Consider the following 16,388-nt stretch of genomic DNA (forward strand, 5'->3'; position numbering starts at 1 on the left):
TTTAAAACTAAAAATAGCTATAAAAAAAATGTCACGTCCAAAAATTACGTGCTTACAACTTGGATTCATCTTCATCATTGGGGCCGAGAGAGGAAGCTAAAGAGTGTACCCTATTGATTCGGCATCTTCCAGAAGCAATTCCTCATGAAATTCTTTCTAGATTGCTCTACAATTACAGCGGATCTTCTATTCGTCCTTGTACTAGTGGCACGTATTTCAAAGAATGATTCCTTAATTATCAATTTCACTGCTACTTTTTTTTTTTAATACCCAGTATAGAAGGTTGGCTTTCTTATGTTCTTAAAACTGTTTATGTGCTCATTTGTTTGGTGTAATTTGTATTATTTAAAAATCAACGGGAATATGTCTACTGTATTTTCGCACTATTGACCGGAGGAAATCGGCTCCTTATAGACAGGGGTATACGTATAACTTTTTGTAAGCTGTGTCGTATCTACATAAATAAGAAAAATAAATAAGTATTATTTAATATCATTTTTTCACAAGTTGAAAGTCTTCTCCCAATTGTTTAGTTGAATATTACTGCAAAGGGAGGTGTAGGTTCAATTATCCTTAGCCTCAATTTTTAACAAAAATGTTCGCTGAAAGATCTTCAAAAAATAGAATGTCTAAGTCTAGATTCGAACATACGACCTTTACAAGCCCAAATACGAGCTTGACCAGCAGACCAAGAAGTACTCTCTAGCAGGAAGCAGTGTCATTGCTATATCTTGCTTCATTTTTCAGAATATTAGTATAAACATTTAATATTTTTTACAGCGACACCGCCTTCACCCATGTGCATCCGCCCCTGCTTCTAGAACAAACTAGTAGAAAGAGCATAATATGAGTTGGATGCATATTCACACCTAGATGGGTTTTAAGCTTGAGGCTTGTAGTTTTAAGCACTTCAACATTAACCACTAGACTAAGGCCTTTTTTCATCAATAAAAGCTGCTTTTTCTTAATCAAGTTTCCTATTACTCTCCCCAATCCAAAATGATGGCAAATTGTTCTTTTGTGTGAGGATATGAATTAGCGGGACTAGGCTCGATAAAGAATTGACTTTCGTTGTGACTTCTAAAGTTAATACAACTAGAAAAAATATGTTCTCACAGCAACATATTATTTTGGACAACTGGTTTCAAGGAACCTCTTCTATACTAATGTTTTCTAACTTGTATTGCCTTTCTAAAAAGTAGATTTTAGATGATTTAATAAGATTGTGATGCTTCCGGAAGCTATGATGTGTTTCTGATCCCTTTTCTTTGTGCTTGTCAACTTCTTTTTTATTTATAGCGAATCAACTAGTTGTCATCTTATACTCAAATTGTTGAGATACTCGCCTTTAATATTACTTATCAAAGAATAGTTAGCTTACGCACCCAAGGGTGTTGCCTAGTGGTCAATGAAGTGGGCTGAGAACCATGAGGTCTCAGGTTCAAACCCCAGCAGAGATAAAAAATATTAGGTTATTTCTTCCCATCTGTCCAAGCCTTGGTGGTAGAATTACCTGGTACCTGTTGCTGGTGGCAGGTATCCCGTGGAATTAGTCGAGGTGCGCGCAAATTGGTGCAGACACCACGGTTATAAAAAAAAAATAGTTAGCTTACCTGATTTCGCAATCCATTACTTTGCATGAATTTTCCAATTTTATGTATGAGTTTACCAATGCACAAATTATACTCGGGATTGATGTTGCTAGACATTGGGTAGTAATGACCTTTAAGCGGATATAACAGATATGTAACAGTGTGAAACTGTATATGGTTAATTCTACATCTTAAAAGCTTAGACTTGCATATTTTGCTTTTCCCTGCTGAAGGATAACCAAACAGTAGATTTTCTGCATCCCCGTACATTGCTGTGGGAGCATCCCCGTACATTGTTGTGGGAGCTGCGAATTATTTTATCATGTATATATCTCTTGAGCGGAATCTATATTTGGATGTGCTACCTGTTCAATAAATTCTTTATGTGCACAAGCCCTACTCTTTTTGATCTTGATACTACGTCTCTGGTTGAAATTTCCAGTGCCGTAGGATAAAGGTCCTGCCGCCCCTATAAAATAAACTTTGTTCCGACTCGCAAGAGCTTGAGTGTCTGATCCAGACATACATTTCTGTATATATCAATGTGCTTGTGATTAGTCCTTAAAAAGACTTTTTTAGGAACTCGCCTCACTGCAAGGCGTTCGCGAAACAAACCTGAGGGTGTTTGGATTAGCTTGATGGGCAAAATTCCTTGATTAGCAGTAATTGACGCTCAAAATTCTTTAGGTAACACCTAATTCTTCAAAAATCCTCTTTAGCCATCTTAGATATGAAGTTAATGCTAATGTATCGGGGATCTTGACCTTGAGGGTGTTTGGATTAGCTTTTAAAAAGTAGCTTATAAGCTAAAAGCCATAAGTTGGTAATACCCAACTTTTGGCTTTTGGCTTATTTTTGTACTTTTCATAAAAGTATGTGCTTTTAAGCACTTTTTATCATTGCCAAACTGACGAGCTCAAAACATAGCACAAAATTATTGCTCGCTAGCCAAAGATAGTATAGTTAATTTATCGTCTCCACAGGGATGAGATTTAAACAATGCTCTAGTAATTTCTGGTTTAGCTGCTATTCAGGATGATCAAAACTTGATTTGGATTGGTTACGAACTATGATTAACTACTAAAATAAAGCAATTGACAATTGGCTGCAGAGAATTAGAGATTAACATAGTTGGTTTCTTATCAATGTGAGGAATAAGGGTCATGACATGATAGGTGCAAGATGGCTATTTGGGATTTAACTCTAGTTTAATTCACTCTATTGTTCTAATGATTCTCACGAATTCACTCGATGATTAGTTCAAACGTGTAGTCAAGACTCCTCTCTCAATTAAATATTAACTCTACGAGGTGAACTAATATAAGCACTATGAAAATATGCAAGCATGCGTCAATGGATTAGTCTTCAGGAAAACATCTCTCGAATATTCTCCTAACTTGATTTAATCAACAATTCACAAGCTCTTTCGATTACTTTAAGAGAATCATTGAATTAAATCAAACAAAATAATGCAAAGATAATCACCAAAATATTCCTCTTTCGATTAAATAAACCGGTGAATAAAGTCGTAACAATTCAAAGCTCCATAAAAGAATTCAAGCAAAGAACTAGAGTTAAAATCCACTAATAATATCAAATACCATATCCGTCAATCCCTAAGGTAAACTACTCCATAATCACGGAGGAAGTCAACACAATTATAATTAAATAGTATGAAAGCATCAATCTAACATTACAATCCAAACTCCCACATTGAATTGATGGAAAGATGATGAAATTATGTGTCTTGTAGCCTCCAATGCTCTCCCAAAGTTTCCAAGGTCAGAAGTCCTCTAAAAATAGTGTTTTTGGTATATTTATATCATGTAGGAACGGGCCCGGACGAAACTATCATTTTCAAGCCGAAATAGGAGAAATACTCTCTAAAATTTGCACATGCGCGGTGCATGGCGCGCCGCCCCACGCGGTGCGCCTGTGGAGAAGTTCAGAGAGTTGATTCTTACACTATGTAGGAATTTTGCACTAGCGCCCCGCTACGCATGGCGCGACGCGGTAGTGCAATTTTCTTAGAGTGATTTTTGTTTTCTCACTTTTTGACATCCACACTTGATCCTCGACCCCCGAACGTGATCCCGACTTTATTTCTTGGGCTTTTAATTAGACTTCAAAGCTCTAATTTGTTTAAATTAGCTCCAAATTATCTTAATAGCTCGGAATTATTTTCTGCAAGGCATAAAACACGTAATAAGCGCAAATCACCATTATTTAAGCTCAAACCCAAGTAAAATGGAGCGATTAAAGTGCAAACTATGACTAAAATATGTGTTTCTAGCCTACCATCACAAACATCACAAAAAACTAGAAAAATGGTTAAAAGCTAATAAGGCCAATTCAAACAATCTCTCTATAATGTTTAAGCACTAACTTTGTGCTTGACTACTTATTAAAAGTTCTTCTTTACCTGTTAAAAAAATGAAATGAATGCTACTCGATTCTTGAGCTCTAGTATCACATATTTTATGATTTAAACATAAATAGGTTTGAATCTGGATCTTATGTTTCCTGGACAGAGTGATGAATTGTGTGTTTGTGGATTTCAAGGATGAAAGTCTGGCACATCAAGCGCAACAGCATTTGAATGTGTATTGTTTCTTTGGAATCTTCTGAGTATCCTGTTTGTGATCATCTTAGATAAAATATATTCAAATGAGCTCCTCTTTATTTATATTTATCTTTGGAGATTAAGCAAGACTGATTGCCAAGTTTTGTGGTTGTTAGGGTACGGTTTCTTGGCAAAACATTAGCAGTTGAACCTCGGATTGTAGAAGACTCTGTCTCTTTGATCAACGATGCTACTGCTAAAGAATTTGGTGGAGGATCTAGAAGAGGTCCTTATCCTGGCAGCGAACCCATTGCTGAAAGACTTGGGGTGGATTATCCATTTCCTCCTCACCTCGAGTATGTTTTCAGCTACTTCATGATTTTTTTAACCATCTTTTTAAATTTCTATCCAGATTTGGTGGATAAGTGGCTAGAAGTAGCTCCTCATTCTATTTGTCCTGAACATCCCCTGACCTAAACATTACAACATTTCTCATGATTTTCCTTTACATCACAGCTGATTAGCATCATCCCTGTATGCCAGATATTTCTCATGTCTGTAGGCATGCCAGCTTTGTTTGTCTTGTAAATTATAGACTCTATTCTTGTTCTGTTTGGTATATGCATAGAAAACTAGAAGAGAAGAAGAAGCTAAAGTATTAAGAGGATTTAGACAGTCATTCTGTTGGATTGAGAGCTGTTGAGAAGAGAAGAAGAAGCTATCTTAGGCCCTGCAGTTGACAAGGATGTTGTTCATGAAGCTGTTGGATTGAGAGCTGCTGCCTTGGTTCCTAAAGAGATGCCAGTAGTTAAGAAAACGAACCCAATAATTCAGGTGATAGCCTTGCATCTCCAAAAGCCTCCTTCCCCCTTTGTTCTTCATTGAAGTTTGTGATACTACGTTGTTGATCGCTGTGCTTGCAGATTAAAGTAGCACCTAAGCAGGTACAGAATGAAGAGAAGGGTGACACGAGGGAAATATCATTGCCAGTGGAAGATAAAGAGAATGATAATAAACCTTTTGCGACCCTTGAAGAATTAAAAAGTGGAAGATTTCCCCCAGAAGAGATTCTGTCGCTTCCTATGTTTAAGGTATTGGAAGTTTGGGCATTTTACTTTTGCCCATGAACCCCTTGTGTGCAGATTGGATTTGCAGTTAGTCTTTTAAGTTTTAGCTGTGGTCCTGTTACTTGGTTGTTCATGTTTCTTATGATATTCATTAGTTAATTTATTAAGAGCTAAATGAAGTGGATCCAGGGCAAGGTCTTGTAATGGAATGACTTAGTTCCTTTAGGGATAGGACAATCCTTGGAACCTTATCCATAGAAGATAGTAAATGGCTGCAAAGGGCATTCACCTTTGAAGAACTTGATGCTGTGATCAAGAATGGTGACAAAGCGCCTGGGCCCGATGATTTCAATATGGCCTTCTTTCATAACTGTTGGCACATCTTGAGAGAGGATATCTTTAAGACTTTGGAGCAATTTTACAATGAAGACTTTCTGGAGGAAAGTCCCACTGCAACTTTTTCTGGAATATCTGGCAGGAGAGAAATAACCAGGAATAACAGATGTTTTAATAATAGGAGAGAAAACATAGTTAATGTTAAATCTAGATGTTTGAAGAGTCTATACTTATGGTGTAGGAAAAACATTGTATCGGAAATGAACTCTATGTTAGATCTTTTGCATTCCTTCAACATATACAACAAAACTTCCTAGATTTTACTTTTCTATGGTAGTTCTTGGTACCCTTATCGGATATGAACTCTATGTTAGATCTTTTGCATTCCTTCAATATATACAACAAAACTTCCTAGATTTTACTTTTCTATGGTAGTTCTTGGTACTCTTTAATGAAATCTATTACTCCCTCTATTTCAATTTATGTAAACATGTTTCCTCTTAAGTCCGTTTAAAAAAGAATGACTCCTTTTTAAATTTGGAAACAATTTTATATGAACTTTCCGTTTTATCTTAATGAGAACCTTTTATAGCAATGTTATGGCATGTCTAAGACCATAAAATTTCAAAAGTCTTCTAACCACTCAAATGTTATAGTATGTTTAAGATCTCATGTTCCAAAAGTCTTCCTTCTTTTCTTAAATTTCGTGTCCAGTCAAATACGTTCACATAAATTGAAACGGAGGGAGTACCTTTTTTCATCAAAAAATGTAATTGCCCCCGGGACTTTGCTTCGTGGTGAGAGCGCATCACGTAATGTTTGGATTAAGCGCATGTCACAGGTTCAAACATGCCACAAACAATAGCTGGGTTATTAAATTGAGCGTAACAGCCGGGCCCATTATCACCGACTTTCGAACCATGCACCAGTGGCCTTCAGGGATTTCTCAGTTAAGAATCTATCCAATCCTACCCCATGAAGGATTTCTTTTTTGCCATGAAGGATTAATAAACCAACAACTAGGAAATGAATTCTGCTGGTTGTTTATTTCAGTAAATTCAAGTCACCAAAACATAATTGGCACCTAAGGGAAATTAAACGAGGTTTATCAAATCAGGCTCTTCTAAAGGATTTTGTGAGTTATGTGGACTGTGAATCTTTTTATTTTTTTATTTAATAAGGTATAGTATGTGAACTGTGAATCATATAACACCTTGCAGCAGAAGTTTTCAGAAACCAACAACTATGATAAAGTAATCAGACACTAAATCAGAGTGTAACTCCCTTTTTGTTTGTATTCAAGAATCAACCATTCTTCTTAAATTATGCTTTCATTACATAGTTTCTTCAGCAGTGCTTCTTGGACTGCATCATTAGAGGGACAACAGGCATAGGGCACACTAAAATAATACCATCCTATTATATCTCATTAATAATTCTAATACATTATACTCTCTCTGTTACATTTACGTAGCACACTTTTCTTTTTAGTTTGTCTTTAAAAGAATGATGCCTGTCTATATTTAGAAATAATTTAACTTCCCATTTTATACGTTTTGAGATGATCTACCGCCACACATATGTCTATGGCTTGCTTCTGACCATAAGGTTCAAAAGTCTTTCTTAACGTCATTACCCCATCAAACTATGTCACATAATTTGGGACAGAGGGAGTAGTTATTTTTTAATTTTCTTAAGTATGCCTCTAGGGGGTATCATTTCCCACCTAGTCTTATTGATGATGATTGACTTGATGAATGTTGGTCTGTATCAGACCAATGAATAGATTAATTTAAGATAGAAGTGTGGAATTTGCATGAAGATGGGGTACGAACTACCACTTTTGAAAATTAGGTATGACAGAAATAAAATACTAAAAAATCTTGGAAAAAGAGTCCTATCTGTTTAACTTCTTAATACTAACTAGGTCACTGGGGAAATATGTAAATTAGGGATCCGAGTGTTCTGAGCAACCACCTGCTTTCCTATTTTTTTTTTATTTTTTTTTATGATTCTTAAGTGTAGAGGCTCTTGGCTAATTACTTTGAATTGCTTGAAGTTATGTATGTGGAAACCAAAAATGATGTACATAAAGTTTATCTTTACTTCTATAGATGGCTAATCATCTCCATAAAACGTTCTTGATTTTGGGGAAATGGCAGGAAAAAGAATAGAACTAAACTGGTTGCTGAAAAATTGTTTATGAGCTTATGAGATTGTTCATCCTAAATACAGCAGACTATTTCTAGTAGTTTTTAACTGCTTAGCCTCCTTTGTGAGAAGAATTCACTTTTTTGTTGATAAGTAGGGTTTCGGTTTAGATTACTTAAGCTGACAAGTAGTTGCTATTAGGAATTCATTAAGATTGTATCTTTCCAGTCTATAAATTGTGCTATACTAATTCATTTTTTGTAATCAGTAAATCAAAAGTTTTTTTTTATGAGCAAAGCCAAGCATTAAGTTGGTTCTTGGACATCCCCAGCAAAGCGCTGATGGATATTTAACTCATGGGCTTTCCTTTATGCAGAATTATTGTGCTGGTAATCCTTCTCCTATCTTGTACTTGAAGAACTTAGCAAAAGAAGTGGTTGTTGATGATTTTTACTTCATATTTGGTAAGCATTAATGTACATATCCATTAACAAGTTAAAACACGTTTTTCTGACTTTTTCCTCAGAGTTCCTTGTAGTTCAATACCTCGACAGCTTTTTTTTTCCCCTTCAAAAAAATGGATAACAAGAAGTTACTTCAATGGATATATGCTACTTACTAGAAACTCATGTTTTGGCACTAGAACCATTATATTTCTTCTCAGCTATAATTTTTGCAGGATCTTTATTTGGAAACATCGATGAAGCTAAATCCAGACTGGCAGTGAAGTTAATGCAGGTGAGGTTCATCTGTATTTCTCTACCTTTAATAATACTGTGAAAACTTGAAGCTTTATATATCCACTATTTGATATATCTCAAATTCTTTTGGGAGTATATAAGTAACACTATCTGAATCACCCTATCTGATCATCAGATGTGAGGTCTTGGCTCCACTCTTGTGACACATGGCTCCTCTGTTGGTTTGGTTGATATGTGATATGTCATACATGGGCCCATTGAGAATATGCGTGCTTCTTAAAATTGTAAAGTCTTCTGTTACATAAAGAAAATTGTCAATCTGGCAAGCTGGTTACAGTGCCAGTCAACTACATAATGCCACCCATTAGGCTCTATTGGCATTGGCTGACAATTAATTGAGACTCTAAGCTCAGGAGTTTGAGTTAGAATGATAAATAGTTTGGTGAAAGAGAGTGATAAACCCAGTCAAAGGAAGGTTGAAAGAAAGTTTATAATGTTCTTCTATCTATACGAAGGGGAGAATGACCTCTCTTCGTGTGAAGCATCTGGAAAAATTTCCATTCGTAGATGGAGCTTTGATAGCTACTAGGTCTAGAGGGAAGTAATGAGCAGTACGTTCAAGTATGACTTCCATACCGAGGCTAGCGCGGTTAATGATATCACTGACTATCTTCGTTACAAGGCTTGAAAGGTTGTGTTACTGATATTCTCATCACATTTTCTTCCGTTTCGTGTTTCTCCTTTTTCCTTAGTTGCTTCTTGATAACAAAAATCATGACACTCTTAATGAACCAAACCCTGGTCTCTATATTTCTTCTGGAACAATTGAGGAAGATTTGTACAATTAGCATGAACTCCCTGCTTGGTGAAGGGTATGATGTCAGGGGACTGGTTAAACATTATCTGACCCAGCAAAAGCTCATTATATCTAAGCTAATTTAGGGCCAATTTCATAAACTTGATGAGAAAATCAATTGGTAATCTACTTCTCTATTTAACCATAAGTTTCACTTTCTTCATTCCAGTGCCATTTTGTTGGTCTGTTTCTTACCTGATCCAGACCACAAAATTGACGTACTCCTTTCTAGTTCCATATGCTATGTTGCCAAGAGATCGATTGTCCTGTGGCATAAAAATTGTATTCTCATGTAGAAGGGTGAGATAGTAATCAGTACTGCCTTTCCATTGCTAATTTGCTGTTTATTCATGACTTAAATGCTGACGATTATCTGATTTCATTTCCAGGAAGGGAGAATGCGTGGACAAGCTTTTGTTACATTTCCCTCGGTTGAACTTGCTCAAGATGCTTTAGTATGTTATTTAAATTTGCTTCTTGTCTTCATTTCATTTCCTTTGATGGTCTATACGTAGTAAAATTTTCATTTGATGTATTTCTTAAAGTTACTGGTATGAGCCTGATTTTGGAATGACTGCTTATATAGGTTATCCTTCCACTGGAAGAAAAATATTTGTTCATGAAATTTGAAAGAACCTGATAAAGTTGGAGGTATTTATCTACAATGGCACAATAGTAATTCTCAATCTAATCTTAATTATAAAATAAAGAAGAATCATGCTTCCATTATTAAAATACTACTCCGAATCAAAGCTATTTCTTCCTCTCTATGATGCCTGCAGGTCAGTCATTTCCTTTTCATTGGGGAAAGAAGGGGGGAGGCCAGAAGGGGATAAAGTAAAAGGATGGTTTAGAAGATTGAAAAACGAAGAAATCAATATGAAACATTAAAATTTATGATATCCACATTCCTCTTTTAAAGTGGCAGTGGATTACTTTTTAAACTGCTGGATCATGGAATCATATATCAAAACATAGCAGAATCTGGGGGAAACAAGAGGAAAAGCAGGTAATTTGGTATTTAGTTTTCATCCTGGGCAGCATGATTGTGAAGTAAACACCGCGAAAGTACTTATAGGCTTTTATGAACCTCTTTCAAAAATAAATCTCTTAATCCGAAAGCACCACATACGAGACAATCTTTTGTCTTTCACGGTTAGCATTTTGGAAGTCTCATTAGATGCAAATCTGAAATTTGAATAATATGACTTATGCTGACATTTTCAAATTGTCGTTTGTGGCGTTTCTGTTAGCCTATTCAAATTTCACTAAGCTGATAAAATTTGCTGTTCAACTCCAGCAGTTGGTATTAAGGTTTTGTTCTTGGTGTACCTTAATGGTGCAAGTGCCTACCTCAACAGTTCTCAACCTAATTCTAGCAAAATCATAGATTTATTCAGAAGGTGAGAAACCTTCTGAATTTAATCGTGAACTTGTGTCAAATTTCCAATGGTTATTTAACACGAGATTATTCATGTATATGGTTAGTTTCCTGAAGTTGCCTAAAAATGTGTCATATGGATTGAAGGAAATCATTTCAGTCATATACTTTAATTTATATCACATCCAACTATCTAGAATTATGTGAAGGTGTATACTACACCTGATGATGCTTGTAAAAATTTAATACAAAGAAGTGAATGACTGCAGAATCTGGTGAATGGGTATGTCTTTAAAGGCAAACCTATCGTCATTCAGTTCGGTCGTGATCCTGCTAAAGCAAAAACAAGCTAGAGAGAATAGTTGCAACTAGGGTAATTTAAGCCCTCAGCTCAACATTCTAAGTCAGGTATATAAGCACACGGTGAATTGCTTAGTTTGCTTTAATTATTATTTTTTTCCGCGTATATCTTAAATAACCTCAATACTGTACCAAAGTAATTATTCCTTAATCCATGGTATCTATATGCGACTCATCTCTTGTTTGTAATGAATGCAGTACGATGAGATTATATTTTGGACAGCGACTTCGGCAAAGCTGTGCTGATAGAGTTTATTGTATCTTTTGCTTTTGGCTGTAATTGCCGCAAACATCATTTTGGTTACTAGATAGCTTGTGCCCTGGTAACATTAAAGGAGTCAGTCAAGCTAATGAAGATGCTGCTGAGGGAAGCAAGGAAAGTAGGGAGTCCTTACAGGACTGGAGAAGGTCAAAATATGGGTAAGCTGTCAGGTTTTACCTACACAACGGTTTCACAAGATTTGTATCTGGAGCCAAAAATACACAGAAGTTACTGCTGAGGGAAGCAAGGAAAGTAGGGAGTCCTTACAGGATTGGAGAAGGTCAAAATATGGGCAGGCTGTCAGGTTTTACCTACACAGCAGTTTCACAAGATTTGTGTCTGAAGCCAAAAACACACAGAAGTTATTGTGATCACTACATTGAAGCACAATTGATATGCTGGAGCACAATGTTTAGTTGTTAATTCTTTGTTGTTTATAGTTTATGAGAACAATGTTGTTTCAGTGGTGAGTCGATGAAATAGGTGCGAGTTCTCTCTACTTATTTCATTAGTGGCGGCTTTGGAGAGAATTCTTGTATTGATAACAGTAGGTATTTGATGCAAATGATATTGATTGCAAATTTCGACTATCAGAATCTGCAGTAGCTTGTTAACTACGAGCTCTCATTTCACTTTGCAGAATCATTTATGCAATGTAAAATAGCTGGAGCTTCAGTTTCTACTAGTTTATGAGAACAGTGTGGTAAAATAATTGTCACGAATTATTTAATCCCAAACTCCTGCTTACACTAGAGTAAGTAACAAGAAAATATCCTAGTAAGTACTTGGTCGTTAAACACTTCAAAAAATTCGTGACGTTCTTTGAGATGTTGTCTATCTTTTTTCTTTTACACTTAGGAAAACAAAAAACAACTCTTTGTGGGAGATAAATCATGAGCGTTTACAGTATTCATTCTGTCAATGAGGTTAATATACATAGAGAAGACAACAAAAGAATTTTGAAAAATTCCATATATAGAAAGGTAAAGGCTCAACCGTCGATTAACGAATTCGTTTTTTGAGAATTAAGGTTAGTTTGCATTAATTATTGTTTTTTCCTGCGTGTATCTTAAATAACCTCAATACTATACCAAAATAGTTATTCCTTAATCCATGGTATCTATATGCGACTCATCTCTTGTTTGTAATGAATGCAGTACGGTGAGATAATATTTTGGACAGCGACTTCGGCAAAGCTGTGCTGATAGAGTTTCTTGTATCTTGTACTTTTGGCTGTAATTGCTGCAAACATCATTTTGGTTACTAGATAGCTTGTGCTCTGGTAACATTAAAGGAGTTAGTCAAGCTAATGAAGATACTGCTGAGGGAAGCAAGGAAAGTAGGGAGTCCTTACAGGACTGGAGAAGGTCGAAATATGGGTAAGCTGTCAGGTTTTACCTACACAACGGTTTCACAAGATTTGTATCTAGAGCCAAAAATACACAGAAGTTACTGCTGAGGGAAGCAAGAAAAGTAGGGAGTCCTTACAGGACTAGAGAAGGTCAAAATATGGGCAGGCTGTCAGGTTTTACCTACACAGCAATTTCACCCAATTAAGGAAAACTTAGATGTCTGGCTTCTACCAAGAACCCTGGGGTACTTTTTTCTTGGACAATAAGGTATAAACTCTCTCTTCACGTGGGTGGGACGGGTTGGCAGGGTAGGGGGTTGTGCCGGACGGGGTCGGGCCATTTTTGGCTATCGGTGTATCGGAACCCGGCTAGCCCGGTAACTCGTTCACGGATTTTTACCGGATTCCAGCCCGGTCCCGCCGGGTTACCGTTGGGTAATGTTTTTTTGTTTGACCGTTGTCAACAGTCAAATTCAAAAATGGCCGTTGGGCAACGACCATGTTTTGCAGTTTTAGCCATTTCGGCCTACCCCGTAATAAAATAGCCACACCCCTAATAATTGATAAATTACATTTTTAACCTTTTAAAAACTATAAATAGCCTCCTATCATCTTTATTTTTCTCACAACTTGCGCTCTTCTTCTACTCTAATTCTCTCTCAATTCCCTTTTGATTATTGAATTGCTTATTTCTCTCAAGTTCGCAATTAATTATTATTTCAAGTATCAATTATTTACGGTAGTCATTAAAAAATTATAATTATCAAGTGAAGTGTGGTTTCAGTATCATTTATATCAATTGAAGTGTGATATCAAATTTAGTGCGGCATCCGGACTCCTGGTACACTCGTTCCGTCTCTTTCTCTTCTTTGGTGTTTATTTTTATTTTATTATTTAGAATTATTAATTTAATTTTTTAAATTTAATTTACATAATGAATATATTTAGAGTAGCCAAAAAAACGTGTACTAGTAGGGGTGGTACTAGTAAGAGTAAAAATACTAAAAAATCAAGAGGTGATACTGGTTCTTCTAGTAGCTTTACACATATTTCTGCTCACCTAAAAATTTAAATGTAGATTATGAGAACCTTCAAGAAGATTATAGTATAGATGATAATTTAGATGATATTTAGTCACCTCATAATCTTGAAACACCACCACCTACATCTGGTACTACTAGTCAAAATACTAGGGCTGGCGGTCGTGGTAATACAGGTAGGCCTCCCCTCCCTATTAAAAAGAATCAAAGATTAAAAAAGTAAGTGTTGACAATTTTTTGAAAGACTAGAAGAAGATAAAAATTATGTAAGATGTACTATTTGTAAGGAAGTTTATAAACATGAGACCGGAGGTAAGCAAGGGGGAACGGGTCAACTTCGTAGGCACATGGTAGATAACCACCCTATTGCTTGAGGTGTTGATGAAGAATCTTGCCAACAAAAACTTAACCCGGGTACTGGCGGTTTAATGAGTAAATACGATATATTGAAAGATCGAGAAGAATTAGCTAAAATGATTGTTTTAGGTTGTTTACCTTTTAGCTTTGCTGCTTCACCATAATTGTTACTTATATTCAAAGAATTTATAACCCTTTGTTTAAAGGTATTCCTAAAAGTACTTGTAGAGCCGATATCTTTAGGCTTTTTGGACAATATCAGACATATATCCGTTATTTGTTCGCTAGTCTTCCTTGTAGAGTTTCTCTTACTTCTGATATTGGTCGTGCTGTTAATGAGAATGATTATTTGACTGTTACATGCCATTGGATAGATGATAATTTTTGTATGCAAAAACGTATTATTGCTTTAAAATATGATGAAGATCAAAGTCATACTGGTGCATTTATAAGTAATATTATCCATGAAGTTGCTATATTTTACAATCTTGAAGAAAAAGTTTTGTGTATATCATTTGATAATGCTTCTAACAATAATGCTGCTATTTCACTATTAAAATTACATTAACACCCACCACTTCCTGAAATATTTCAAGTGAAGAGTGCATGCCATATTATAATTTAATTGTTAAGAGTGACCTTGAATTATTTAGAAATGAGATCACTTTAGTTAGAAGAGCTGTTGGTGTAATTCAAGGAAATAATAGAAGTGCTAGATTAAATGCATTTAAGGATAAATGTGTACATTATGGACTAAAACCAAGACTCATGCTTGAAGAAATAGTTATTAGGTGGAACTATACTTATTTATTCTTAAGATGCTGTTATAAATATAGAACGCCTATAACTGAAGTTGCTAATTCTCATTGTACCGATCCTAGCCGTTTGTTAACAGCTAGTAATTGAGATGTCATTGAAGATATTGTAAAAATTTTACAAAATTTTTATGTAGGTTTTCTTGAGTTTATTATCCTACTATTGCAAATGGTTTAGTACATATAGCTAAAATTTCTCTTTTACTCCATAATTTCAAGAAGAAAGAAAGATATAGTTTGTTGTTGAATCTATGCTAGATAAATTTAAGAAATATTTCTATCCTATCCCCCCTATTTACCTAATTGGTGCTATTTTAAACCCTTCTATCAAAATGACTACTTGTCGCCAATTAATCACTGCTTTATATGCTTATATAGATATCGAACCAAATAAAACCCCTGATATTGAAACTTGCATTTCTGATCTACACAAACATTTACAAGCTTTATATAATTATTATATTAACATTGTTGATGCTTCTTCTGCTGTAGATGCAAATATTCCTTCAAGTTCAGTTTCTACATCTGCATCTGGTGCTATGGAGGATAATGACAGTGTTGAAGATTATTTAATTTGGTCTACACTAGGAAAGCATCAACAAACCAGTAGCAGTAATATTGATGAACTCCAATTCTACTTGCAAAAGGCAACATAGCCCTGCATAAAGGAATTTCTACCGCTGGCTTGGTGGAGGACCAACTCAAATCAATTTCCTATTCTTTTGGCCATGGCTCGAGACGTGCTAAATGTGCCGATTTCAACAGTTGCATAAGAGAGCGCATTTAGCCAAGCAAGACAGCAACTAGGAGATACCCATCATTCATTGGGTAGCAACACTTTGGAAGTTCTATTGTGCTTCAGAGATTGGATAAGATCAGAACGACGAAATCAAGGGTGTGAAGAAGTAGATGAATCGGAGGACCAAGAAATTGAAGATATAAAGGTTTATGGTTCCGATTCAAGCAATGCCGGAAATCAAGAACCTCACATTGACATGGATGAACTTACAAAAATGATGCAAAGCATGTGATGTACTCTTTCTTATTTTTTATAATTGTTGTAAACTTTTAGTTTGCAAGTTCAAAAATAAAAAAATCAAAATAGAACTTGCAAATTAATTTAAAGTATTATTATGCAATGAAAATATGAAACAAAAGCCTTTGAAGTTTGATCCTTAAATATTGATCTTACTAAATAATTTTATGTAGCCACTTAATATCAATTTTCAAATTCAAATTAAAAACTTTAAACTTTAAAAGTTTAATTTTATGCCTTAAAATACTTATTTTATTATTTAAAACTTTGCGAACACTTAAGTATCAATTGCATTCAATAAGGAAATATAATACACTTAAAAAAAACCTCGGCCCGGACCCGATAAGCCCGAACCCCGACAGGTCTAACTTAACCCGAAAAATCCCAGCCCACTAACCAGCCCGCCCCACTAACCGGACGGACTGTTTTTTCCATGTTCAGCCCAGTCAGCACGTCCGGTAAACAGCTCTATTCAAGAATATACCTAGAGCTACGAGTTAGTCACCATTTGGTTCACTAT

The 16,388-nt window shown here is 35.5% G+C and overlaps 2 protein-coding genes and 1 long non-coding RNA gene across 3 annotated transcripts; all 3 read left to right on the plus strand.

Annotated features, from left to right (window-relative positions):
• Positions 1-95: 95 nt before the first annotated feature.
• Positions 96-4,876, plus strand: LOC138906351 (U11/U12 small nuclear ribonucleoprotein 65 kDa protein-like). Its single transcript, XM_070194912.1, has 4 exons — positions 96-211; positions 4,124-4,195; positions 4,332-4,511; positions 4,784-4,876. The coding sequence occupies exons 2-4, from the start codon at positions 4,128-4,130 to the stop codon at positions 4,815-4,817; spliced, it is 282 nt and encodes a 93-aa protein (XP_070051013.1). The 5' UTR covers positions 96-211; positions 4,124-4,127; the 3' UTR covers positions 4,818-4,876.
• LOC104088542 (U11/U12 small nuclear ribonucleoprotein 65 kDa protein-like) lies at positions 4,849-12,729 on the plus strand (the record flags this gene model as incomplete). The annotated part of the gene is made up of 7 exons (XM_070196553.1): positions 4,849-4,989; positions 5,079-5,246; positions 8,086-8,173; positions 8,389-8,447; positions 9,656-9,721; positions 10,917-11,055; positions 12,427-12,729. Coding segments are annotated over 6 exons (606 nt in total), but the record flags the coding sequence as incomplete, so codon positions are not given.
• On the plus strand, positions 9,728-10,271 carry LOC138906352 (uncharacterized). Its single transcript, XR_011413612.1, has 2 exons — positions 9,728-9,917; positions 10,049-10,271. It is a non-coding gene; the product is annotated as an uncharacterized lncRNA (long non-coding RNA).
• Positions 12,730-16,388: the final 3,659 nt, after the last annotated feature.

This window comes from Nicotiana tomentosiformis, chromosome 2 (genome assembly GCF_000390325.3).
Source record: "Nicotiana tomentosiformis chromosome 2, ASM39032v3, whole genome shotgun sequence".
Taxonomy (NCBI): domain Eukaryota; kingdom Viridiplantae; phylum Streptophyta; class Magnoliopsida; order Solanales; family Solanaceae; genus Nicotiana; species Nicotiana tomentosiformis.